Source organism: Epinephelus lanceolatus, chromosome 19 (assembly GCF_041903045.1).
Source record: "Epinephelus lanceolatus isolate andai-2023 chromosome 19, ASM4190304v1, whole genome shotgun sequence".
Lineage (NCBI taxonomy): Eukaryota > Metazoa > Chordata > Actinopteri > Perciformes > Serranidae > Epinephelus > Epinephelus lanceolatus.
The window spans coordinates 28,583,167-28,609,609 of NC_135752.1; the positions used below are offsets into that span (position 1 = coordinate 28,583,167).

Sequence of the window (26,443 nt, forward strand, 5' to 3'; positions counted from 1 at the left end):
CAAATATGCTTCCCGCTGCCCATAGACACGAAATATGCTGAGACCAAATAAACATGCCGAGCTGGTGAGGAAATGCGAATAAAATGCAGAGATGTAGAACAAAAAAAAAGAAATTGTCTGAACGCTGAAGCCAGGAGTGATGCTGGCAGTGTACCAACACATGCACACTCACACACACACACACTCGGGTCTGCAGCAGAGCGAGGTGTCAGAGCCCGTTAGAGGCCTTTGGCTGGACACAGCCCCAGAACAAGCTGGACAAAAGCGTTGCCTGTCTCCCCTCATTAAGTGATTTAAGATCCCGTGTTCCCCCGACTCCTTTCATCGCCATCCAAAGTGAACACACTCAAAAAGCCCAACAAGACTGCCAGGACCTGCTGACATGAATGGGGTGAAGAGGGGCAGGAAAGCCAAGTTCATGGCGGAGGACCAGGGTCTAAAGCTGAGCTACGCTAGCCATGCCTATTAGCCTGCAAGCAGATGGAGGCTGGGGGGGGTGAGGGCTATCTTGAATAAACCGGGATACGATGGAGGCTTGGCCCCTGAGTGGGAAACAGCAGCCACTTAATCCATTAACAGTTCTTCCACCACAGAAGAAGCAACGTTTTCCCATGAAGGTTTAGTTCAGCAGAAATGTGCCGTTTTCCACATTCCTGGCTAACAAGGCGGCGCTATCGGGGGAGGTGGGAGACGACGGAAAGATGGAGGGGCTATATGGAACATCAGAGCTGCATCCAAAACCAACCTCATGAGAGCGCCGGTTTGGTCGAGCCGTGTCATAATTATGAGTGATTAAAGCACACTATATCATATATCACACAGTTACCAGGATTTGCTATGAAAACTCCATTACTGGGTCTGGATTTGTGGGGGAATGTAGCAAAGGTTTTAGCAGCTGCTGCGAGAAAAAAAAACCATAGCATGCCATTTTGGTTTGTACTGGACCCTAGAAGTTCTGCGTTTTTAAAATCATGGCATCTACTGCAAAAAAAATGGAATTTATTTTGTATTTTCAGCAGTAAAAGTTTTGTTTTGTTGAGACAATGTGAAAAAGGAGCAAATTGCTGCACTAGAATAAAAGAACGTGGCATATATGTGCATGAAACAAGTTTCTTACTTGTCTTAACGTTTTTTTTTTTGTTTCACAAGGTCTTAATATTTAAGGAAAATTACTTGTTTAAATAGAGAATTTGTGTGTGTGTGTAGGGGTGAATTTATGGCAAAAATACACACTGACACATTTACAAACATACCACACACAGCTTTAATTAACACCTGAAAAGCAGCAGGCTCCTCTGGGTCATTATGTCATCTGTTAGCGTTCAAATTGAAGCTTTGAGAACGCCTTCTCAGATCCACCACCGTGCATCATCTGCACTTAAGGAACGACTTTCTACAGCCACTTTGAGATGCGTTTGATGTCGGTCAACTCTTTGAGAGATGCGACAAGCAAAGGGAAGAGCCCCCAACTGAGCTGGCATCTTGAAACCTATAATTCCGGCTCGTGTGATACTGCACAGTGTTGCATCAGAGAGATTGTGGCATGAAAGAAATCTTTAACATACCCATTAAAGGAAAGAGCCTAATTGGGGAGTGAGTGTGGTCTGAAGTGGACAGTATACAGAGAATGCAGAAAATGCACTATTTGGATTTGGGAGAAAGAGGCATGAAAAAAAGATTCTCTGAGCAGCCAAGGTCCAATTAGTGTGGTATACTATGTGGGATCCAAACATTTGTTTACAAGAGGCTGTTTTTTCCTCGGCTCCCTCTCCGGGACAGGGAACCCTGGTCGGATTCCACGACGGCTCCACAACAGAGTGGGTGTGGCTACACCGCACAAACCTCGGGGCCTTTTGACATTACACTGCGCAACCATGAGGTCAGAGGAAGGCTCTTTCTTCAGAGGCACAAAGGAGTGATTTTTCACTCGCCCCGTGAGAACAGCAGCGAATAATGAACTCTCGGGCCCCTGGTATCACGTTCGGTTTCACACGCGTCAACTCCATTCTGGAGCGGAACAAAAGGGCAGTAGGAGAAACATTTGTGGGGAGGGAACGGCGTGCCCAGGGCATGACATGCAGGGTGAGTTTGAAGCATTTTAAGGCATTTTAATGGCAATGATACTCATGAGATTAGAAGGAAATTGTTTCTTTCAGACGTTTAGGGAAACATGCAAGATTAAGGCTACGAGGCAGACGTGCTGATATGTGTGAGGGCTTCGTTGAACCTGCAACTTATGGCAGCAATACAGAATAAACAAAATCAAAGTTGCACAAGGTAGAAACATTTGTGTTGCACTGAGCCAATATTTGGATCTGAACTGGGACTTGATGCTCTGCCAGGCAGGTGGGCTTTCAAATCAATGGATTCAAGAAGCCTGCACAGTCTTATATCGTAAGCCTGAAATTGATTCAGTTTCGTCATTTTCACCAAAAATTTCTACCGAATAATACCCAGATTTTTAATAGGAACAGATCAGGTATAACAGATTTTCTCCTCAGATCTTAACCGCACCCAAATGCCACGTCTTCTGCTTCAATGAGACAGTGTTTACAATATACAACATCCTCTTCTGAATGTTTCATGTGTTTTAGTAGGAAACCCATGGCGGATTTTTGTGGTGTCCATTTTCTTCCCTCTTATTTTAATCCATCTTTTAGAGTTCAGCGATAAATTCTCCTATTTTTCTTAAAGAAAATTAAGGCTGAAAATAATGCGCACCACCTAACGGAACATAAAGACCCCAACGGTTATCGACCGACTAAAAGTGTCGATAGCAGCCAACAAAGCTGAACAAATATTTCAGTCATCCAGACAGCAGCGATTAAAGCGTCTGTGGCGCTGTATGTGGACTACAAATTGACCAGCTCTCTTTAACTAGCGGGACAAACAGTTAGCAACGTTAGCGACATGTTAACGTATTTGCTTCACCATAGACTGCAGTTGTATATGTGGAGGAAACCAATGCCACAGGACTTCTATCTCACGAACTGATCTCACTGATCAGTCTGATAGCACGCCTAGTTTTCAATCAGCACAGTCGACAAAATAAAATGTTGGTGTTGTACATTTCTTCACACCACTCATACATCACATTTGCACATTTCATACATATTATATCAATGTTTCTAAAGTGACGTGGCTCTGATTATATGTGAGCTGACTTTGCCATCAGGAGGTGGAGGGGATGGTTGATGGCGTGACACCTTGGTGAGATGGCCGCCAAGGTGCAGACCACTCTTGAGACCAACAAACCCATTTTTTAGCGAGACATCGGCGGCTTTTCCAGATGTGATAGTGCCATTAAAACCCAGTATTTTAAGCCCCAACATTATCTTTTCCGAACCATAACCAAGTGTTTTTGTGCCCAAACATAATCACACATTAACCGCACCCAATGGGCCACCAGTATCGTTAGAGGTTGATATTTGGTTGAATTAGGTTGTGGCGTTGGGTGACCAAAATACAATGTCAAAACAGACGATGTGGATTTTTAGTTGGTTTTAAATTGTGGTTATCAACTAACCAAAATTCGACATCTTCCAAACATCTCACGCCAACATCATCTTGACATAAAATAACGACACAGAATCGTAAGGTTAAGAGAACGAAAACAAACTTCTGAAAAACATCATACTAATTAATTAATGTTAATGTTCACACGACGTGAAACTCTAACGTCGTTAGACATTTAAAATATCGCCAACCTGATTTTCATTCCAACTAAAATGAGTAAGAGTCAAACATCTTTCTGACGTCATGTTCACGTCCAGTGCTAGCTAACATCGAAACGTAAAGAAACATTAAGCTTCCACTGATCTGCTGCATAGTAATGTGCAAATGTGTGATTTGCAGACACATACAATACCAACATTTACTCTAGGTACTGGGTTGTAATGAATAGCTACTGTTTCCTCCTGGTACCTCTGCCTGCTCTTGATGAAGGTTGTAGAGTCAAACTAAAAGCTTGAAACAAAAAAGAAACCTCCGCCTGTTCATGGAGTAACTCTCTACTTAAACATCCTAAATGTGAGTGGATCTGTCGGCACTTTTTCTTTGTTGCACAGTTCTGTATCTACGTGAAACAATGTTTCGCAGACTATAGCCTCTTTATGGAATCACTTCCTTTACAGTTTCGGTTCCTTTAAGTTTTTTTCCTGCTGCAGATCTTTCAACCTACACACCTGAGACATTTATTATAGAGAAAAACAGAGTGCAGGTTCCTCACCTACTCAGATAGTGTTAAAATGACAAACTGTGTGGATGTGACGGCAGATGCCACTGAGAAATAAAATACCCTACTAGATACACATACACACATCAATGGAATTTACTGCGCTCGGGACACGGCTGGGACTAAAACCTGCAACTTTCCAATGCTGAGACACTCTATAACCAGCACCAGCACTGAGCCAGCCCGCTCTGTGTCATCTGCTCCGCTAAACTATAAAGCATTTGGGAAAGGCCAGACGGATTAGGGTGCAGTTACTCTGACATGAAAAGCTGCACTTAATTCAAAAGCTCTCATGGCTGATTAATCACAAATTATGATCAAACAGCTGACTTACAGGATAAACATATGACACCCTGCTCACAAGGCTGCATCTGTGTATGTTTGCCTGTGTGTGCAGGCATGCATGGCCTGTGTATTTGTGTGTATGGAAGTATGTGTGCGATCGCAGTGTCTCCCCAAAGTCTGCAGACTCATTTTCCACAGCAGATTAAATGTGTGTCTGCAGCCACAGAGCACACCGCCAAATTAAAGTCACCAATGTGCCGACATTCATCTGTGCAGCATCTGAAACTTTTTATGATCACGACCAAAAAACCATTTTCTCAGAAGGAGAAAAAAAATGTTCTGCACTCCCAAAAACAGGTCCAAAACACTGTAGGAGACTTTAAACTTGAATGTCCAGTGCTTTTTATGTTGCACACATGGAGGAAGTGACTTCAGCTCGAACCTGGCAGAGAGTGAGAGACTCAGCTGAGGTGGATTTTTTTGAGCGAGTAGAACAAAGCTGTGAAGTCTGAGAAGCTTTAATCGCCCTCTTCATATCTGATAGCAGAGCGGCAGGAGTCAGCAGCTGGATAAAAAACATCTGGTCGGCAGAGCTGGATCAAGAGGCAGCAGCAGAAAACGGGAAATGTTTCTGGGTTTCGCTGTTTTCTGGTTTCTGCTGTAAAATGTACTGATACAAATAACTGATCTGGGGGATTAAAACAAATACATTTAGGTTTAATATAATAAATGAAAGTCTGCGTCGCTATTACAAATGTATCTAACATTTTTAATAATGATAACGGATATTTTTTGAATGGATTTTGTGGTGCTCTGACATATCCAATGACAATCACAAATTATTTTGTGAGGCACTACACCACATCTGAAAGATTTGTGAGCACTAAAACATATTTTTCGATCATGATAAGAACCATATGTTTGGCCTTACGCACAAATTTTGTAATTTACATAAATTTTGGAGCTGCTAAGCCGAATGTTGGGATTCTGACACTGTCATCACACATAGAAAATTTGAGAGACACTACAGCAGATTTCAGGATCCGTGTGCACCAGAATATATTTTGAGATAATGACAAGAAATTTTGAAGCCCTGTAAAAAATTCTGGGATTCTGACAAATACATTTTTTGCACTAAATGTGGGGACCTGGTGGTAACACAATTTGAAGTAATCAAAAATGACACATTTTGGGGACTTTGCAGCAAAGTTAGGGAACTTTCATGCACTATGACATATTTTTAAATCATGGTAAAACTTTTTATGGACCCTACATGCAAATTTTGTAATTCTAACAAATTTTTAAGGCTGCATTGCTAAATGTTGAGATTCGACAAATTTTGTGCAAATAACACTGTTTTGAGACACTATGGCATTTTTTGTGAGATTTGCATGCACAATAACATTTTTTTTTTTTTTTTTTTTACATCACAATATCATTTTTATGGGCTCTACATGCAAATTTTGTAATTCTAACTAATGTTAGAGCTGCTGAAGCAAATATTGGGATTCTGGCAGTGTAAATTTTTTTTTTTTCAGTTTGGAATTTTAAAGCCCTATCACAAATTTTGGATTATAGCAAATACATGTTGGTTTTACTGCACCAAATTTGGGAATCTTGTGAAAAAAAAAAAGTGATCCATTTTGGGCATAAAAGTGCAAATTTGGGGATTTTGCATGCACTGTAACCCATTTTTAAATCATGGTAAGACTTTTTATGGGCCTTACATGCAAATTTTGGGGCTGCATTGCTAAATGTTGGGATTCAGGTACTGTAACAAACTTTGTGATTCTCTCAAACAACAATGTTTTGAGATATTTGTGCAAATTTTGGGTGATTTGCATGCACTGTAGCATATTTTTAAACCATTTTCTTGGGCCCTACATGCATATTTTGTTTTTCTAAGCAATTTTAGAGCCGCTAAACCAAATGTTGTGATACTGACACTGTAAAAAATGTTGGAATCATCACACATTACAAATACCAGCCACACCAAACCAGATTTTAGGATCCACGTGCACCTGTGTATATTCTTGGACAATGACAAGAAAATTTATAACAAATTTGGGGGTTGTAAAAAATTTGTGTTGGTTTACTGCACCGAATTTGGGAATCTTGTGGTAAAAAATGACACATTTTGGGGACAGTAGAGCAAATTTGGGTGATTTCCAAGCACTATAACATATTCTTAAATCATGATAAGACATTTTTATGGGCTCTACATATAAATTTTGTAATTCTAAACAAAATATTGGAATTCTGACACTGTAAAAAAATGTTGGGAGTCATGACATATAACAAATATCAGTGACACTAAACCAGATTTTAGGATCTGTGTGCACCACTATATTTTGGGATAATGAAAAGAAACTCTGAAGCCCCGTAACAAATTCTGGGATTTTAACAGCGGTCTTAATGGAACAAAATTAAGGATCTAGTGCTAACAATTTTACACATTCACAGTCACATTTTTGGGACAGCAAATTTGAGGGATCTGCATGACCTTTAACGTATTTCTTAATCATGATAAGACATATTTGTAATTATCTCAAATAGCACCGTTTTGATACACTACAGCAAATTTGGGTGATTTGCATGCAATGTAAAATATTTTTTGGATAATGCCAAGAACACTTTAAGGGCCCTGTAACAAAGATTTGTGGGGTTTGTATGCACAAAAACAAAATCAGGGATTTCGTACAGAATGGTTGGATATTAGTTGTTTCTATAATGAAACAACTGTACTGCACAGGTAGAGCTGGAGTTTAAAAAGGTTGATTTTTCACTCGCAGTGATTGATAGATTGTCACATGTTTTAGGTAACTGCAGGGGGACAAAAAAGTATGAGCTTCCTTGAAAGGAAAGGAAGGGGAGGGGGAGAAATGAGAGGCACTGGAAGAGATAATGAGCAAGCAAGGGAGCACCAAAGAGAGAAAGCAAACTCAGCTCCTTGTAACCTTCTAACATTTATACTGTGGCGGACACTGCTACTGTGAGTATGTGTGTGTGTGTGTGTGTGTGTGTGTGTGTGTGTGTGTGTGTGTGTGTGCGCGTGTGTGTGTCCTTGCCACGATGAGTAGACACCATACAGATAGTGATTAATTCAGATAGTTGTTGGCATTTCAGTTTACATCCCCCAGAAAGCAGCAGGCTGCTGCAGCATGAATTCAACATGCTGCATTAAGAGCTTTGCTCCCTTCAGGCAACAGGAATTCTGGGTTATTTCTACCCTGGTGTATCTGGCACAGTTATGGTTATCTGTGCTCAACGGGCCAATGAAAGCACAGCTGCTCCACGGCTCATTGGCTGCCGCAGGGTTATGGGTTAATCCTGATTGGTGACTTTCCGGAAGGACACACCCCTGTTTTTTCTTTTTTTTTTTTTGGTCTTTTTTGGGGGCTTGGAACAAATTTGCATATTTATCCATTTTCATGTAGTGTGGAGGATTTGTAACCTATTTTTGCACATTTTTGGATCCAATGACAAAGACATGATTTCACCAAATTTAAAAAAAAATGAGACCTCTCAGGTGGTGATTCAGCCTTCACAGCAGCTCTTCAAATTCTTAATTCAACACAGGAATAATTATTGAAAGCATTTTAATCATCAACACAAACTTTAAAGTCACACACAGTCTTCGCTGTACTTTGTAATATTCGGAAAAATAATGTGATTTCTGATTGGGAAAAGTCATGAAGAATGACAAACAGTTGGTGCTGCACCATAGTGCCTCATATCCAACTACACTGCTGGGTTGCTGGGCAAAATTTAGAACAGGCCTGCCTCCATACAGGAGTGGCTTGGTGGATGGTAAATGTGTGTGACGTCTTAGCCAGCGTGTTTCTCTAACCCCCCTGTGTATCGCGTGTCTAGACCTCACCAGCACTACTTCTGGAAGAACCATGTGACCCAGATGAGCAGTCACAGGACTTCAACATCCACACTTAAAGGCCCATTTTTTTTCTTCTTCTTCTTCTTCGATCAATTCTTTGCCTTTATTCCAGCCTATAATCAGGCAGGCTCAAGTAAATGAAAGTGAGGGAATGTGACAGACGCGGAGCCCGGCGCCAACGACGCATGGCTGCATCAAAGCGGCTAATGCCAGCCTGCTTTTGAATCATTATTATTTTTGTTAGTTATTAACACCAGTCAAAAGATTTAATCTCAGATATGAAAATTATTATAAGAAATTAAATAATAAATAAATAATTTACAACATATTTGAAAATCAATACATTTACTGTGATTTTTTTTTTCATTTTGAAATCTTTTTTGTTTAATGTAAAAATGTTTAAATTAATTTTTTTTTCTTCATTTCTAACACAATATTCAATGATTTATAAATGTTAGGTCGAACTACCGTCAAATTACATAAAATATAATAATATAAATTTTTATATTACACATTTATGCAAGTTCACATATGCATTTACAAAGCATAAACACTGTGATAAATAAAAATTGTGATTTTTAAATTAAGGAAAAAAGATCTAAAATTATGTTTGTGCTAAAATGTAAAAAAATATATATATTTAATGCAAATTTACACTAAAATTTTAAATAATTTGCGTTAAAAAATGCTATAAAACCAAATAAAACTGTTACAAATTGTGTGTTAGCCATGATATATGAATAATAATTGAATATCTATGTAGATGCTGACAAAAATAATCTGATAATATTAATTAAAAAGGGCATATGTTGCAGGGATTTTCTTAACAATACTAATTTAAATATTAATCCATACATTTAAACTTTTTTTTTTTTTTTGCATTTAAATGTGTTCTCCCTGTGACGTAGATATTTTTGCAGCTGCCATAAAACCACACTCCATAGCAGAGATTCCAAAGTTGCAGTAAAAAAAAAAAAAAAAAAAAAACCTCCATTAACGAAAAGAAAAAATAATTAGTGAACTTTCGGTGACCAGGCTTTTGCTACTTACAAAAGTCCACTAAAACTTAATAGTCACCTCCATCCAGAGACAGAAATATGAGCAGTGAGCCATAAAGACTTCTGATGGAAACCTAAGCAGCCGGCACACTCAGGAAACAAATAAAACATCTTTATGAGCAGGATTTTATGATCTTAATAGGCACAGTCCCGGTCCAGTGGCCTCTAAGTGCTCTGCTGGACAGGTCTGTGTTTCAGAGCCGACTTCAGACACCGGCTACTGTCTGCACCGCCACACACAAAACTCTGCACAAGTCACTGTTTTCATTACGCCGGCTGCTGGATAATTAAAAGAACACTTTGACTGCCCGTGAAATTACAATAAATTCCCATTAGCTGGGTCTAATGTACATTTTGCATATTAAGACACGGAATATAAAACTAATGGATACACAACAAACACTGTGTGGAGGAGCCACAGCAGACCAGACACACTACTGCAGCACTTTTGTTTGGAGGTGTGGTGACTGCTGTGCAAAACATTTTCCAAGTCACTTAATCGCAAAACCATATTTTCTTGTAAGAAATCAGATAATAAGGTGAAATTATTTCACGTTGCAGCACACATGAACATGTTTTAAGCATTTTTAAGATTGGAAAGTCATTTTATTGACTTTGCTTCATGAAGCTGACTCCTTTTTTTATGGAAAATTCCTAAATTATATTAAATAAAAGTATCATCATTTATGATTTTGGAAGTTCAGTATGAGATTAAATGCTTAAAGTTAAAGTTTGTTTGTTTGTTTGCAGTGCTGTGTTAAGTTTTAGCAACTTATCGCTACTGAAAAGTGATCAGTTCAATACCCCAGTAAAATTACATTTATTTGCTATATTAAATCTTAAATATTTACATGAAGTACTCACATATTCTCAGGAAAAATCGTCCACATATATAAACATGTTTTTTTTTTTTTTTGTTGTTGCAGTTACTTTCTATTTTTCATGCATCTTTTTTCTGACACTATTAATTCCATGCATTTACTTTGCTTCTTTTATTACATTTTTTTTAACTAACTTTATGACAATAAATCTGTGAGTGAAACTTTGGGCGAGGTCAAGAGGAAAAACCCGTCTCCTGTTTTTTATTTGTCCCCTCAGAGTTCAACGGTCTCTTTGAAGCAGGACGGGACAGGTGACCTTGTCCCTTTTGTTAAACACACAATGCAGCCTTGTTGGGCCATTAGCTTCTCTTTGTAGGTGCTCGTCTAGGTGTGATATCCACCCTGTCATTGCTGATAGCACAAAGTCGGTGCAGGAATCCACCACCGGGACAAAGACTTCTGAGGCCAAACCACCCCGAGGTGATTTACAACATTCCTTTCCAGTTAAAGAGGAATCTCCAGTTAAATGTTTTTCATTTAAACACCAGAATCAGCTTTAATATGTGAAATAAGAAGGAGCTGAGAGAAGCACTAATAACCGAGGAGTCTCTTTCATGAGAGCGTAGTACTCCACTCAAGTGCAGACATCTGATTGGCGGGAAGAGGAGAGCTGCGATTGGCTGAGGCGGTGACATATTCTGTGTCGACTCAGCGCTGGGACCTGTTACGCCAGATGCCCTCCTCTCGTCCCCTGCAATGTTTGCAGCCCCACGCACGCGATCCCTCGCTCCGCTTGGCTGCACCCTCTCATCGCATTACTTCTGCTATTCTAACTCCTCCATCAATTATGCACTAGAATAACTCTGGGCCCTGATGGAGCCAAGACATAAAAGGGGATCATCGGCGTTAGCGCTCGCAGCGTCTGCCCAGCGTGTTCCCACCGTGCTGCCGCTGCGACCAGTGATATGAGCGAGCCGAGGTGCCAGCTCATACAGGGCAGCAGGGATGGCACACATCGACGGGTTTGTGCACAAACAAATACATCACAGCTTGTAGCATCGTTATTGTGTTAGTAGGTCAATCAGGCTGATTGCAAGCTCGCTGCAAAATGGCCGACTCAGCAAAGTCATGAAACCTAATGAGGATCATCAAATCTGATGTTTTGTTTTCTGGGATGAATAATCTTGACACAGAAAATGTGCATTAGATTGTTGCACTCATTTCAAGGTAACTGATTGTTGATTGATTTGTTCACAAGACAGTTTAAAGTGTTGCTCCGCTCATATCTCAAGCATCTGTTGGGAGAAAACTAGTCACTCAATTCAAGATGAAAACAACACAGCACTTGTCTTATTATAGCTTCAGTAAGATTTAGCTTGAATTTCTAAACTTTGATATCAAGTCTTTTTGATCAGATAGTGATTTATGGTGAATACTCACTGGTACGCATATTTTGTTCTTTGGTTACTGGCAATTTATTACTTTTTCTGCAGTGCTGTTCCTTGCAAATTCGGATGATCCTTTCAATCTTCATCGACACAAAATCATACAACTTCCTGCTAAAAACCCAGATTTTCTTTACACAAGTTAAAGCTGTCATCGCAGGAAGAATATTTCAATTGTTTCCAACAGAAGTTAATAAAAACAATTCAATATTTTCTGGAAATAAATGTCTGTATCTTTAAAATCCCTTGAGGCAAGTTAGTGATTGGTGATATCGGGCTTTATAAATTAAAATTATTTGACTCGAAACTAGAAAAGAGTAGTCAAGGAGAAAGAATGAAGATGTGGTGTTAGAAAATATTTCAAAAAAGCTGATCGGCTTGGATAACAGAAATATTCGAACTTGACTTTCAGATTTTTGCCCGTTTTAGGAAAATCAGACTTTAAGAACTCGATATGAGACATAAATGACACATTTTACAGATATCACTTTCTTCTAAAGAAGGAACTTTTTTTTGGAATAGTTGAGTGTCAGATCAGAGAAGATCAGAAAATGCTCGAGTGACATCCCAGGATTCGTAACCTACTTTTATTCCTTGAAACAAAATGGAGTCGAATTTGGAAAATGGCTGCCTGCGCTCCTCGCTCTGCCACACACCACACTGAAAAGGCGAAGAGGAGGAGAAGTCAGCCACGTCTGTGGAAAGTGTACAGATCCTGGCAGTATGAGATTTCAATTAATGACCCTGCAACTCAAGTTGTGCGATGATAAAATACCCAAAACAATTTAATCGCAGTCATTCATCATCAAAGAAATGCAGGCCGGGAACAGATTTGTGAGAAAGAAAAAGAAAAAGCCGACATAATATCGACCCCGTCGATTAAAGTCGTGGCGGTCTTGACCTGGATTTCTCCTGGTTGCATGTGAAGGTTTGTCCAGGCTCTATCGTGAGATCATAAACGGCTTTTTTAATATTTCATGGGTCCCAAAGCACCAAGTGTGCTGAAATCCAACAGGAGGAAACACTTTGAGTCTCAACGGACCGGAGAGCCACACGAAAGGTCCCACAAAGTCACACCAAGTTCATGCAACAACAACTGTTCTTCACACGCAGATACATAAGAATTCTCCTTTCAATATTTTGCACTACGGGAGACTGAGAAATGGCTAAACAAGCTAAAACTTCCCTTCTGTTGTGGTTCAACTCCAAACCAACATCAGATAAACCCTCATACCCAAATGATTACACGAGACATTTGAACCAGAGAAACAAAAGCAATTAGACGGCAGCAGTGTCTCCCACAAAAGCATATTTTGCTTCATCAGGGATGTTTTGGTTTGTCTGCGTGGCTGAAAGGAAAACTGCCTATCATTCGCGCTCACTCCGTGAATCACACATGATTCACAAAACCTTGACTGGAGCAGTAACGTGCTCACACATCAGCTTTGTCTAATTTCTTCCAAGATACACAAAAAGCTAAGAGTCAGCAGCCATTTAAAATCAGGAAATATCGCCCTGATGAGGAGGTACACATACTTTTAGTTTCAGGCCTCCATCCAAAGCCGCAGTGACCCAAATATACTTCCAGAAACAATTACTTGGAGGTTTGGCCCCCGCTGTCAAAATGATCACATCTGAGCCAATTGACATTTCAGCTGTAATCGTATATGATTTCAATCTACCCATGTGCCAATTTTCTCATTACCTCCATTTGTCTTAAACCAGAAGAGACAGCGAAGCTGTCCCTGCTCTGACATCACAGCTGACAAGTCAAAACCACAGACTTTTAACAGTTTTAAGTCCAAACTGAAGCTTACTAATCACTACAGGACAGTTAGGCACTACTAAATAATCCAGAAAACACTGCTTATTCTGTTCTCCTCCAGCTTTCACTCAGTCCTGTTGAATCCACTCATCCTTTGTCTTCACTGTTCTTTGAAGAATGTAGTGTAAATGCACCTTCAGCTCCCACACTGCAGAGAAATCTCCCCATCAAAAAGTCATGTTGTCTTTTATGACTCCTTGAAGTCTGGAGGAAAAAGTCCACCAGTGAGTGTAACATTATTTCAACATATTCAAATGCAAATAAATGTGTTCAAGAATTTCCCAGTGAGGAATAAAACATAAAATGAGACCAAAAGTTGCTCTAGAATGAAAAAAAGGCAAAATAATCTTGGTACGCTATAAAAAAAGACTTTCAGGGTCAATAACACACAAAGATTTCTTGGTAAATTTTTAAAGTGCAAACATTAAAGCAGGACATAGTTGCACATTGCTCACTGTTTTCTTGGACTCTACTTGCCACCACAAGTCTTGACAAACTACATAAACTCATGTTTGATCACTTTGGGGTGTTGAGGCAACTATAAAGGGACTCTAGCGCGGCCAAGCACCCACCCTGCAGTCTTTGATACTGTGTGATGCCCTACAAACAGCAGCAGCCTTGCCCTGTCTGTTAGCAGCTTAGTGGCTCTTTAGGACCTTTTTCGAAGCGGTTTTTCGAAGCTTTACTGCAGTCATTAGGAGCTAAGGCTGATTAATGTGAATGGTCAGGCAGGACCTGGCTTTCTGAGGGGAGAACAGAGAGGGGTGAAGGGTCCCACAGGAAGTGTTTTGTGTCTCCACACAAAGGGAGGGCTGACCTCTTAAGCCCCTTAGAGCCTCTTTGCTAATACCCTCACCGGTGCCTACAAAGACACAGGGGATGCCATTTCACCACTCACATTTAAACAGCGTGCACAGAAAAAAAAAGCCCCACTAAGATTAAAACGGCAGAAAAGTGAACCTCTGTGCAGCGGAGTGAGACTGTGAGATTAGGCCTGAAGAGTCCCCCGCTAATCCATTGACTGCCGCGCATATCAAACACAGGATGCCAAACTCACACAGTATCTGATGTGGACACAATGAATATTATCAAGTTGTTTTTGTCTTAAAAGTTTTTTGTTTTTCTCAAACAAGTGAAAAAATCGATGGGTAGAGAAAGATTATGTCAACCTGGCAACGTGTAGCAGGTTTTCTAGATCAAGAGACAGTTTCCCTGCTTAAAGACAATAACAAGTGGATCAATTCTAGAAAAAAATCTTAACACTGAACATTTATTATTGTATTGAAAACAGGTTGAAATAATCATACTGCTGACTGATTTTCTTCCAGGTTTCTTGATCAAAGTACTGCCATTGACCTTATTCTGTCTTCTTTCAAGGTACTGACACTCAGTTCTAGAAAACCCCTGAAACAAAGTGATTTGTGTCAAAAACTGGCTGACAAGAGTTTTGTTTTTCATTTCCTAGATCAAAAGAATCCAGAAAATTATTGAAACAAGTTGTCATGTATTCAAAACAGGTTGAAGATTTTGTGCTGCATGAGCATAAATTTTCACTGAGTATATTTTTTTTCAAATTCAAGTGTCAATTTACCTTCTACCTTCTTTCAAGATACAATTATGTCTAGAAAAATCTTGGGACAAGTTGACTTCGACTAGAATCTCGCTTCACTGGTAGATTTTTTTTTTGACATATTTTAAGTTAGAAATTCTTGATTTAAGTGTGATTTTTCTTGATTCTAGCCCTGTAGTCTAAATTGTGATTTTTGTCTCTTGATTCTAGAGCTGTAATCTGCCATATTCTTTCTTCTTTCAAGATACTAGCAGTTCTGGAAAACCCTTGAAACAAGCTGATTTGTTTTCAAAACAGGTTGAAGATTTTGTGCTGCATTGGCAGATATTTTCACTTATGAGTAAAATTTTCCAGATTCAAGTGATTCATCTCGATTCTAGTGCAGCAACCTTCTTCTGTCTTTCAAGATACTGACAATGCTCTCTTGAAAATTCTTGTGACATGCTGACTTCTGTTTTTTTTTTACATTAAAATTAGATTTTTTGTGATTCTAGAGCTGTAATCTGTCATATTCTTTCTTCTTTCAAGATACTAACAGTTCTGGAAAACCACTGAAACAAGCTGTCATATTCAAAACAGGTTGAAGATTTTCACTTATGAGTAAAATTTTGCAGATTCAAGTGTGATTTGTCTTGATTCTAGTGCAGCAATTTACCTTCTTCTGTCTTCTTTCATGATACTGACAATCCTTTCTCGAAAATTCATGTGTCAAGTTGACTTATATTGGAAAGAAGAAAGTGAATCTTGCTTCACTTGTAGATTCTTTTTTATATATTTTAATAATAAATTCTTGATTAAAGTGTGATTTTTCTTGCTTCTAGAGCTGTGATTTGCCTTATTCTTTCTTCTGTCAGGATACTGACACACAGTTCTGGAAAGTTCTTGAAACAAGTTGAATTGTGTTGAAACCTGGCTGAAACTATCATTACTGCCAAATAGTTATTTTGCTAATTTTAAGCTTATTTTCAATTTCTAGATCAAGAGGGCCCTCAGTTCCAGAAAACTCTTGAAACAAGTTGACCTGTATTCCAAACAGGTTGAAGATTTTGTGCTGCATGTGCAGATATATTTACTGAGTAGAATTTCCTACTTTCAAGTGTGATTTGTGTTGAGTTAAGCATTTAACCTTATTCTGTCGTTCAAGATACTGACAATCAATTCTAGAAAATTCTAGTAACAAGTTGAATTATGCTGAGAATAAGTCATCTTGCCTCAGTGGTAGATTTTTTTCCCACATTTTAAGCAAATTTTTCCATTTTAGAATCTAAATCTGCCATATTCTTTCTTCTTTCAAGATACTAACAGTTCTGGAAAACTCTTGAAACAAGTTGACTTGTATTCAAAACAGGTTGAAGATTCTGTGCTGCAAGGGCCGATATTTTCACTTTAAGTAGAATTTTCTAGATTCAATCGTGATTTGTCTCAATTCAATGGCTGCAATTTACCTTATTCTCTCTTCTTACAAGAATTTTCTAGAAATGTTTGTCCATATCTATTAGAAATGAGTAGTTTTGCTTCACTAGTAGTTTTCACATATTGTAAGCAAACATTTCTAGATTAAAGTGATTTTTCTTGATTCTACTGCTTTGATTTGCCGTATTATTTCTTCTTTCAACATACTGACAGTCAGTTCTGGAAAATTCTTGAAATAAGTTTATTCTCAGGCCTGTTGGAGACTTGGTGAGAGAATCATTCTGGATCAGCTATTTCCCTGCTACATCGAATCAAATTCTCCAAATTCAAGTGAGATTTTTTTTTTTTATTCCAGTTCAGTGATGTAAATTATCCTGTCTTCTTCCACGATACACAAACTCAGTTCAAGGAAATTCTTGAACAAGTCGACTTCTATTGGAATCTGGTTGAAGTACTGGCTGATTTGATGCTGTTACTTTAGAAAACAAGAATTTGTGGGCTCAAAAACAGAATAAAATACTTTCAGATGGGAATTCTGTGATGAATAACAAAAAAAAAAAATTGTGAAAGAAAAGAAAATGCACCAACTTGCAACACAGTGATTGAACCATTTGCTGTGCCAGAACTTAAGAGAAACATCGCCCTAAACTAATAAAGCAACCACACTTATTAGTAACCTCGCATCACTACTTCCTGTCAATCACAGCCTGGCAGCCTGAGGGCCTCGCCTTATTAGTCAGAGCATAAAGGGGGGGCTGGGGCAGCTTCTCTCTGCAGGCAGGGTCGTAGAGAGCATGGGGAATGACGGGCGTCTCCACAGGACAACTGCTCCCCCTCTGCAGAAAGCTAAGTGTATAGAGCTCAGTCTTAATAAGTACATTCTGTAAGGTGCAACTGATTAAAGTACGCCAAGTGGTAGGATACTGACATGTTATGAGAAAGTGAATGAGGGAGATTTCCATCTGTGATGTGACGCTCTTTCATTTCAAGCGCCGAGAGACTGAAGTGCTGTGAGGAGGCTTAATGCTCCTGCACTTTGTAATAAAATGGAAGGTAAACCTCAGATAAGAAGCCTCTCATCCTCCGTTTATTGATAGTTTCTGAACCCTCTCTGCAGGAAATCACATCCAGTCAGCTTCCTTTGATGCCTTTTGAGATTGACACTTCCTCAGGGTGGAAACATTCATTCTGACCCCACCCCGTGACTCCACGGCCTGGACACTGTTCCCCTGTCGTAGCCTCTGGCCTCTTATGAGGAAGTTTCTCTCACCCCAGCGCCTGTATTGTCCCTCCTGTTATAATCCCCCTGCCCCACCTCAGATAACATATGCACACTCTCCACAACCACCTCACCCGTCTCCTCCTTCTCTCAGTCTGTCTCTCTGCACAGCTAAAAGCTGGCTATGGGCCGCTGAGTACGAGCGGAACAATGGCGGCCTTTCAGGCACTCTGTGCCGGCACTGGGAGAGGGCTGCGGTCCTGAGACCCAGTCAATATTTGGACGTGGTTGCCTTTTTGTGTCCGTCTTTTAATCCAAGCGGAACCGAGCAGCAGGGAGCCGGGAAAAGGCTGAGAGGGGAAAGCGAGGGTAAACACTGGGAACAATGCGAATGGGGCAACTCACAATGCCACTGGGAAACTATCACAACATCAGCTCGCCACCAAGTGAAAAATGGAGTATTGTTTCTTTAAGTGGAGATTAAAAAGAGAGCAGAGTAAGAAAAGCAAATAGCGGAGGTCATTCTGCTGTGAGAACAAATGTGCGCAAGTGTCGAACCCAGGAGCTTGCTCCCATTACTGAGGTATTGCCTCAACTAAAAACAATCCAGTATGTCCAGTAACTGAGAGCCAGAAGACAGTTTGAATCATCACAGAGGTCTTTTAAGTCAATAACCACACTTATATCTCACATGAAAACAGGCCACTGAAGCCATTCTTTGATTGTCTTATGGAAAGATATGTTGCATCTGCTGGGTAAAGCTTTAGATGGGCATTATCAGGGATTAAAGGAAACCCCTGGGGTGACAGTGCTCTCCCCGAATACTGGAATCCCTCTCTCCCCCAGCTGTCAGGTCCTTAGTCCCACCCAATGAGGTGCTTTGATGACGAGGGGTATCAGTTTCCATGGCGTCGGAGACACAAACAGCTTGGGAGATTAGGGACGGAACTCGGCCCTGATTCTCCGTTGATCCCACCTATCAGCAACAAATAAACACCTTGGGCCACGGCAACGCCTGCGTGCGGACCATATGGACCCGGGTGGGTTTTAATGAAGCAGCTAAATAGCTGGTGAGCAGGGAATTCGCTAATAGCTCCTTGTCAGAGCAGCAGTAAATACCCCACTCATACACTTTATTCCATCATTTGCTTGCCGACACAGACGGCGAAGCTGACAAGGAACATCTGTGGCTCATTTTTCTTACATGAGCTTTTCCACCGCGGACGGCTACAGTTTTTATTTTCCAGGTTTTGATTTGTTGTCTTCATTGGGAGGTTTTTGTCTCGGTGCCACATGCTTGTAAAGAACACAGGCTTCATAAGCTGTAACTAATTACTTTATTAGTGGTTGATACGTGTGTTAAAATGATTTTTTTGATCACACAAAAAGGATCACTTTTATCTGATCTAATAAGACACACTATAAAGGGTTTATTAATTTTAACTAGTGGTTAGTACACAGTTTGTTAACATCGATTGATCTTTAATAAGCTATAAATAAGGATTTTATTCTTACTTAAAACCATTTATCTGCAACTTTTTAACATTTACAACTTCCTACTAACCATACTTTATAAATCGCTGGTTTATAAATCATCACTACTGTTTAATAATGTTAATAAATTAATGCTCCGTAGATCCCCTGTCGATTAATCTGTCGATCATTTTCTCAATTAATCGTTTAGTTTAATCTATAAAATGGTGAAAAATGCCAATCAGTGTTTCCCAAAGTTCAAAATAACGTCCTCAAATGTCTTTTTTTGTCCACAACCTAAAGATATTCAGCTTACTGTCATAGCAGAGTAAAGAAACCAGAAAATATTCAAATTTAAGAAACTGAAAATGGAAAATTTTGACATTTTTCTTAAAAAATTGCTCAAACCGATCAATCGGTTATCAAAATAGTTGTAGATTAATTTAATAGTTGACAACTAATCAATTAATCATTATATTTGTTACAACTTATCCTCGTCAATATATCAGCAGTTACACGTTACTCTTCATAATTGCACAATATTCAGTTAAATATTAACATTTCCACTTATCAATAAGTTTCTCACTTTCCAATAAGCCATCAGATGTGTAGTTATAACACCCGTAAGTCATTTAAAAAGGATCATTTGACTACAATGATATATCAAATCTGCAGTTGTAAATGTCAATAAGTAGTTTATATATTGTTTTTAGAGCAGCAGTAGATGGGAGGTGGAACGGACCTTTGGAGGGGGTCTGCTTTGTTGCACATAAATTTATATGACAAATGGCTTCTTACTGATCAATACACATGAATAAATCATTTATAAACATTAATGAATCCATTTGCAACAACTTTCATAAAGAACGCCTCATTAGAAAGTGGTACCAAGTGCTTTGAGATTCATACCTTGTAGTGTGGCCGCTGCACATCACTCCTCAGGACAATATCTGAAACCATTCTGGGTATGCGGCTAAAAGGAGTCACAGCAGTGTTTTTGCAACGTACTCTTTGCACATTTTTTAGGATTACATCTAAATCAGGAGCATTCATAGACTTAGCAAACCTGCATAGCAACTATGTGCACACTTAGACTAATGGACTGACTGTGAGTAGACCGAACAGTGCAGAATGTTGCACTGCAGACTCCGCACAGAGTGAATTACATTTGACTGATGAAAACCAAAATGGCACAATTATCTGAAGCCCTTATGGTTCTTTTTGGGGGGATCTGGCATCGAAAAAACAACTAAGAGTCATTACATCAATTGTGTCTCAGCAGTTTCTTTCTAACAAGGCTCCCCAATACTGGAGTTTCATTTAATTTCATTAAGTAGCTTATACAAGCCCAGCTACTCGCTGTCACCGTGGAAGCTTTTCAAACTCCAGGCGAAGCTGAGCCATCCTCAGGGCTGTAAATCCCTCCTCCTCCACCGCTCAGAGTCCTGCTCATCTGAGCCTAATCAGCAACAAGCATCAGCAGCGCAGGAAGATGTTTCCCCGAGATGAAAGCACAGCAAACATGGACGCATGTTTATCAAAATTACAAAAAAAAGGTTCCCTTCAGCCCCTTTTGAAACAATAGAAAAACATGAAAATGTCATCACATTTCCATTTTTCACGACTCACTTCCCATTTCAATTCCAGAGCTCCTGTAGGGGATTTCATGAATGGCTGAGTATGGACTGCTGCTCCGGATGCCATTTTTCCCCACTTTGGTCAAATATGCAGCAGAGAAGACAGAAGAGGGGGGTAAGAAAGCTCATCTGGAAGTTGGGACTGTACCGCAGCAGGTTCCCAGGGCTCCAATACTGAGTATGGTTACATTAAACAGCAGGGATCCGGGGCCCGAGAGCTTGCATGGAATACTGTTAGGTTCTGCTGCAGGTCAGGAGGCCCCCAGGCTTTGAGCACGGCCCTCTCTTATATTATACAGCCGGGGTCAGGTTTAGATTAAAGTCATGAATGAGAAAAGGAGACAGTCATTTAGAGTTACTCATTTATTTAGCCTCCATTCTGGGGAGACAAAGCCCAGGCGGGGTGCCGTGCCGGGGCCGTCAACGGGCCCCATGGCCGGCGGTACTGCCCCGGTTTTGACCCTGACAACGGTCCCCTCTGTGCTGCTTAACCCGCAACTCGCCTGGTTACTACCATGTGTGTGACCTCAGCATGTGTGGATCTCTCACAAGACCAAGCACCACGCTGTGCCTTGGCCGCAGCTGAAATACCCCTGTGTACCCCCTTATTGTCTGCCCCAGCGTGGGCCAGGAGGGGGGCAGAGGAGGCGGAGGGAGGGACACTTGGATGGGGGAGCATGGCAACCAAGAAACCAGACTTGGGAACTGGGAACTGCTTGAATGCCAAGAGGGAAAAAAAACAGAAGAACCTGCAGCCTGTGAGTGGGACAGAAAGCTGTTAACAGACTCAGATATGTATCTGTCTGTTAGAGGAGCAGGAACTCCATCAGCCTTTGATGTCACCACCATCTCATTTGCATTTGTATCAATAACATCCTGTCAGTTCAACTCCTCTGAAGCCCAACAGACAAGTTTCTCGTCCCTGAGCAAATGCTGATATAAATTTCTTTTCTCTTTTTCTTGACTCATGCCGAAACTGTAGCCAGCTAATACCAGAGCGCGGTGAAAGTATTCCTGTCCAACTGAAACAAAGTCACACACACTCATTATATCACTATGTGCTCAAGTGCCAAGAGTGAGGCACTGAGTCACCAAGGATGGTGGCCTGACACACTCAGGAGGGAGTTTAGGAAGAGAAATGTCACTTTAGTATTTCAACTAGTAGAACTGGGTTCATATAAAAAGACTCTTGGGGGGAAAATTTTAGTTTTTAACTGCAAAAACACAACAAAATACACTTCATCAGGACTTTCTAAGTAGAGCAGCGATAGCACAATAAACTCACAACTGAGAAAAATCTCTCCAAAGTCTCAGGATGAGTCTCCACTTGGCACACAAGAACAATTCTGTCAATCCTAATCGATGGCAGCAGACTGGAAGCCACTCAGCATTATTGCAACGCAGCGGCGCAGTTCAGCTGAATGCGTTTCTGCCGGCGCTTGAAAACGCTCCTCATATATTTCATTTTCGACCTGAACGTGCAGCAAACACTGAGCATAAATGCGTAATTGCGCGTAATGGTGCGTAATAGCGGACAGCCTGTGTGAAAATGCCATGTTCCTCTGTCAGGTTTGATTTATGATTCTCGGTGTGCAGAGTTGATTACAAAGATGATTCAGATATGGAGGAATATTAAACTAGAATCATCTCAGCAGTCCATCAGCGGAGGCAACAAATAAAGGTTGTAGTCGTGTGGCGCTTACAAACAGCAGTTGAACCTTGAATTCAACCTTGTGTGTGCAGAAGAGTTCATAATGGTGGTAATACAAAGCAAATGTTATAGCTCCATATGCATGGTTACGAATTAATCTACAAACCGGTTAGTTTTAAAATATAAAATATATAAAATTAGGGTTTTTTTCGCTTCTCCAAATGGATTATTTGTGATAAATGGAGCTCAGAGTGTACACACAGCACAGTTAAACTACTGTTAAGCGGTTGGAGAGCAGCTTCAACCGGGCAGCGTCAAGGGTGAAGTCCGCCGCCTCCTGCGGGCGGAGGGAGCCCATGTGTGCCCGTGCGTCCCTGTGGGGAAAGCGGGCCGGCAGGCGGGTTACTTACTTGGGGTTGGTCCGGTTCCAGTAGACGGCGTAGCGGTCGGACACCACCTTAGAAGCCGGGTCCTGGCCGTACACACACATCACAATGATGAGGATGAGGAAGAGGATCATTTCCACCTGCGGCATATTTGCTCTGGAACTCCGGTGAAGATAAATGGATTACAGTCCCTCCTCTGGTTCAGGTTTTAAGGATTCTGGTGGTGAGATGTTGTGAGGAGAGTCCACTTTGCGCTTTTTATTCCCTCACAGATGCAGCCTCGATGTGTCCTCCGTGTTTACAACACATCTAAAGCAATATTTATCTGTTGTTGTAAAACAGCTGTTTCTCGTTCAGTCTGCGTTTTGACAGTCCGATCAATTACTTTGCACCAAACACTCACTCTCCCTTCGCTTTAATGAAAACCAGTTCTACTTAAAGTCGTAAAGAGACGCTGGAAATCCACAATATTTCTGCCTGAACAATCTTCCTCCGACTCAACTCCGCGCAGCGCAGCGAACAGTTTCTCCAACTCGTCTTGAATTTCCCACAGAGAAGAGAAGACAAGGTACGCAGTGGATAAAAAAAAAAAGAAAAACCAGAGGATGAATGTTCCACAATATAAAGAGAAAGAGAAGAGAAGCGCAGTCCTTGTGCCGTCAGTCTCTCCAGCAGCTCCGGATCTCTCCTCCTTGTTCGCTGCGAATCAACCAAGAAGCCAAGAAAGAAGAAATCAGCAGCTCCAGCTCCGGCTGAACCCGCAGCTGCCCTGCCGAGCAACAACAGCAAAGCAACACACGCAGTAAATCAAACCTCTGCGTAAACGCGCACACTCTCCGGGTTAAACGTCCCCTGACGAGCTGCTCCGCCACATCACCGAGAGCGCACGAGAAAGCGGTGTTATCAATGTGGAGGAACCAAAGCAAGTCTGCAGCGCTCTGGCTCCTGCGGCCATGCTCTCCCGGACCAACCCCCCCTCCTGCTAAACCCCCCCCCCCCCCCCCCCTCTCTCTCTCTCTCTCTCTCTCTCTCTCTCTCTCTCTCTCTCTCTCTCTCTCCCTTCCTCCCTCCTACTGTGCCAGCCGGGGCACACTGTAAAAAATGCTCGTCTTCGCAGTTGGGTCATATTGAATAAAGTGTCGTACATATGCATGAATCAGCTCAGCTCACAGGTGGCAGAAAATCTTGTCAGAGCAGATAAATTCACCTGGAAAGAGGCGTTTTAAGTATAAATCTAAAAAGAAATTGCTACGCTACAACAAGCGACCATGCACCAGCGTCCTAAATAATCACTATGTAATCATAAACAAACTATGTTGTATAGCACTAAATAATAATTATTATGTTGGGTTCAGCTGCAGTAGAGTGTGGATATCCAACACGAGCCACATCAGAACGGGTTCGGATAACAAATTAGAAATTTTGCTCGGGTTTGGTTCGGGTTCAGCACACTTGACATGCTGCTGTGTTGTGGTATGTCCTGTTCAAGTGCTGGAATTTGTTACTTACATGACAACGAGGCGTAAATATTCAGACTGAACTAATGAAAATGGAGGATGCTAGACAATACTTGCCATTGGGAAAGTTTAAAACTGGCGACAAACCGTGCAGAGAAATCAGACTTGGGTCAAGTCCAGACTTAAAAATCAGAAAGTCTGTCGGAGTCTGTCCGGTTTTGGTCAGGAAAATGCAGCTCTAGGCTGCAAACTGACTTAGCAGAGATGGCTGCCATCTTGTTTTTACATGGATTAGTGTATTGTGCTCTTACTACCACTAGATGGCACAAGAAAGTGTCGACGAACAAGGACAAGATTAGATCCAGTAAACCCAAAATGTGATGTCCTCATATGAGGACACAGGTTCTAAGAAGGATATCAAATTACAAACAGCAAACATTATTAATCATAAATAAACAAGTTTCAACCATAAAATGTGATCAGGTTTTGGACCTTGTCCACTTTTGTGTCGGGATCGGCTGCAGACTGACTTGACAGAGATGGCTGCCATCTTGTTTTTACATGGATTAGTGTATTGTGCTCTTACTACCACTAGATGGCACAACAAAGTGTCCATGAACGAGGACAACAGGTGTAAATTGAGTGGAATGAAGTATAAGGTCAAGTAAATCCAAAATGTGATGTCCCATGAGGACATTTTGTCTCAGGAGGATATAAACGTGGACTAGGTCCAAAACCAGATCAAATTTGATGGTTGAAACTTGTTTATTTATGATTAATAACGTGCGTAGTTTGATACGCCCTTCAAATTTGACAAGTTAAGCCGCTGTTAATTAGAAAGTACTTGTTTGAAGACATAAGGAATTTATCATCAGCTTGTTGAAGGACATTTGGGACCTTATTCAATTCAATTCAAAAAACTTTATTTGTCCCCAGGGGGCAATTTAAGATTTAATTTATTATTGTTGACAATGTCTTTTTTTCTATACTTTCAGGTTGAGAAATTAAAAATGCAAACCAAACAAAAGTTCGTGTCTCAGGAGGGAGGGGTGGTGGGTCCCCAGTGTTGACTCCATAGATATGGCCTTGATGCACATGCTGTTTGTTGCTGCAGATATTTTTTGCAGTGTAGGCAACAGTTTCGCACAGTCTCATTGGCTTGGGATTTTGAATGACGGGCGTTTCGTTTATAAAAACAAGCTCCCTCCTCCTCCTGGGGGGTATCTGTGCTTCCCAGGCCGGCGGGGCAGACAGACCCCAGATCATTTCATAAACACGCTGCTCACCAAGCTGCTCTGACCGGATAAACTTTATTTTCACTTCACTTCTCAATTTGTCAGTTTCACTTTCTCACATTGTCCAGTTAAAATCCCATAAAGCTGATTTTATTCAAATGCGCCAAAACCAAACTTCATCTGTTTTCACTCCAAATTAAATCCTTCTTTATGAATTTACTGACACTGATGATGTTGTCAGTGAATGCAGAGCTCAGACAGTGCTCCGTCTGGCCACAAGAAAGGCCGCAACTGGTTTCATGACAGTTCTTTAACTGGCAGCGTTGGCTCCAAACCAGTGAAAGTATCTCAGCTGGCAGAGTTTTCACTTGTTTCGGGGAAAAAACAAAATTTCCATTCTGCCCTGTGTGACCGCACTAACCACATGTGTCATTGTCAGCACAAAAGAAAAATTGCTTTCATTTCATCTGCATATTTTTGAAGCATTTTTTATTGGCCACACATTTGTCTCACAGACATTTTTTAAACTGTGCCTCCTTCAGGTTGCAGGGCTGTAGACTTGCAGTGAGTGTGCAGTGGTTTGGGCGCATGACTCAGTGCGCCACGTAGTGGTGGTCATGGGAAAATCATCATGAGCTGTCAGGATGCACAGGGTGTTTTTTTGTTTTTTTTTTGGTGCAATAATTCAGTAGGCTGCACATTAAAGATGAGAACATTTGAACTATTTCTCTGTTTGGATGGACTTTTTTTCAAGTATTTAGACTACATAAACTTCACCAGCGGAGAATGTCCATTAGTGAGTCAGTGCAGATACAGACAGACTTCAGTCTGGTAGCTGAACT

General features: G+C 40.7%; 1 protein-coding gene across 1 annotated transcript in view; it reads right to left on the bottom strand.

Moving 5' to 3' along the window:
- The window catches only part of LOC117269699 (ephrin-A5b-like), a 96,550-nt gene extending 72,712 nt beyond the window's left edge, over positions 1-23,838 (bottom strand). Inside the window, exon 1 of the mRNA XM_033646931.2 lies at positions 22,934-23,838. Within this exon, the coding sequence (XP_033502822.1) occupies positions 22,934-23,058 (125 nt within the window). The 5' untranslated portion in view covers positions 23,059-23,838. The remainder of the gene's footprint in view (positions 1-22,933) is intronic.
- Between the last annotated feature and the right edge of the window lie 2,605 nt (positions 23,839-26,443).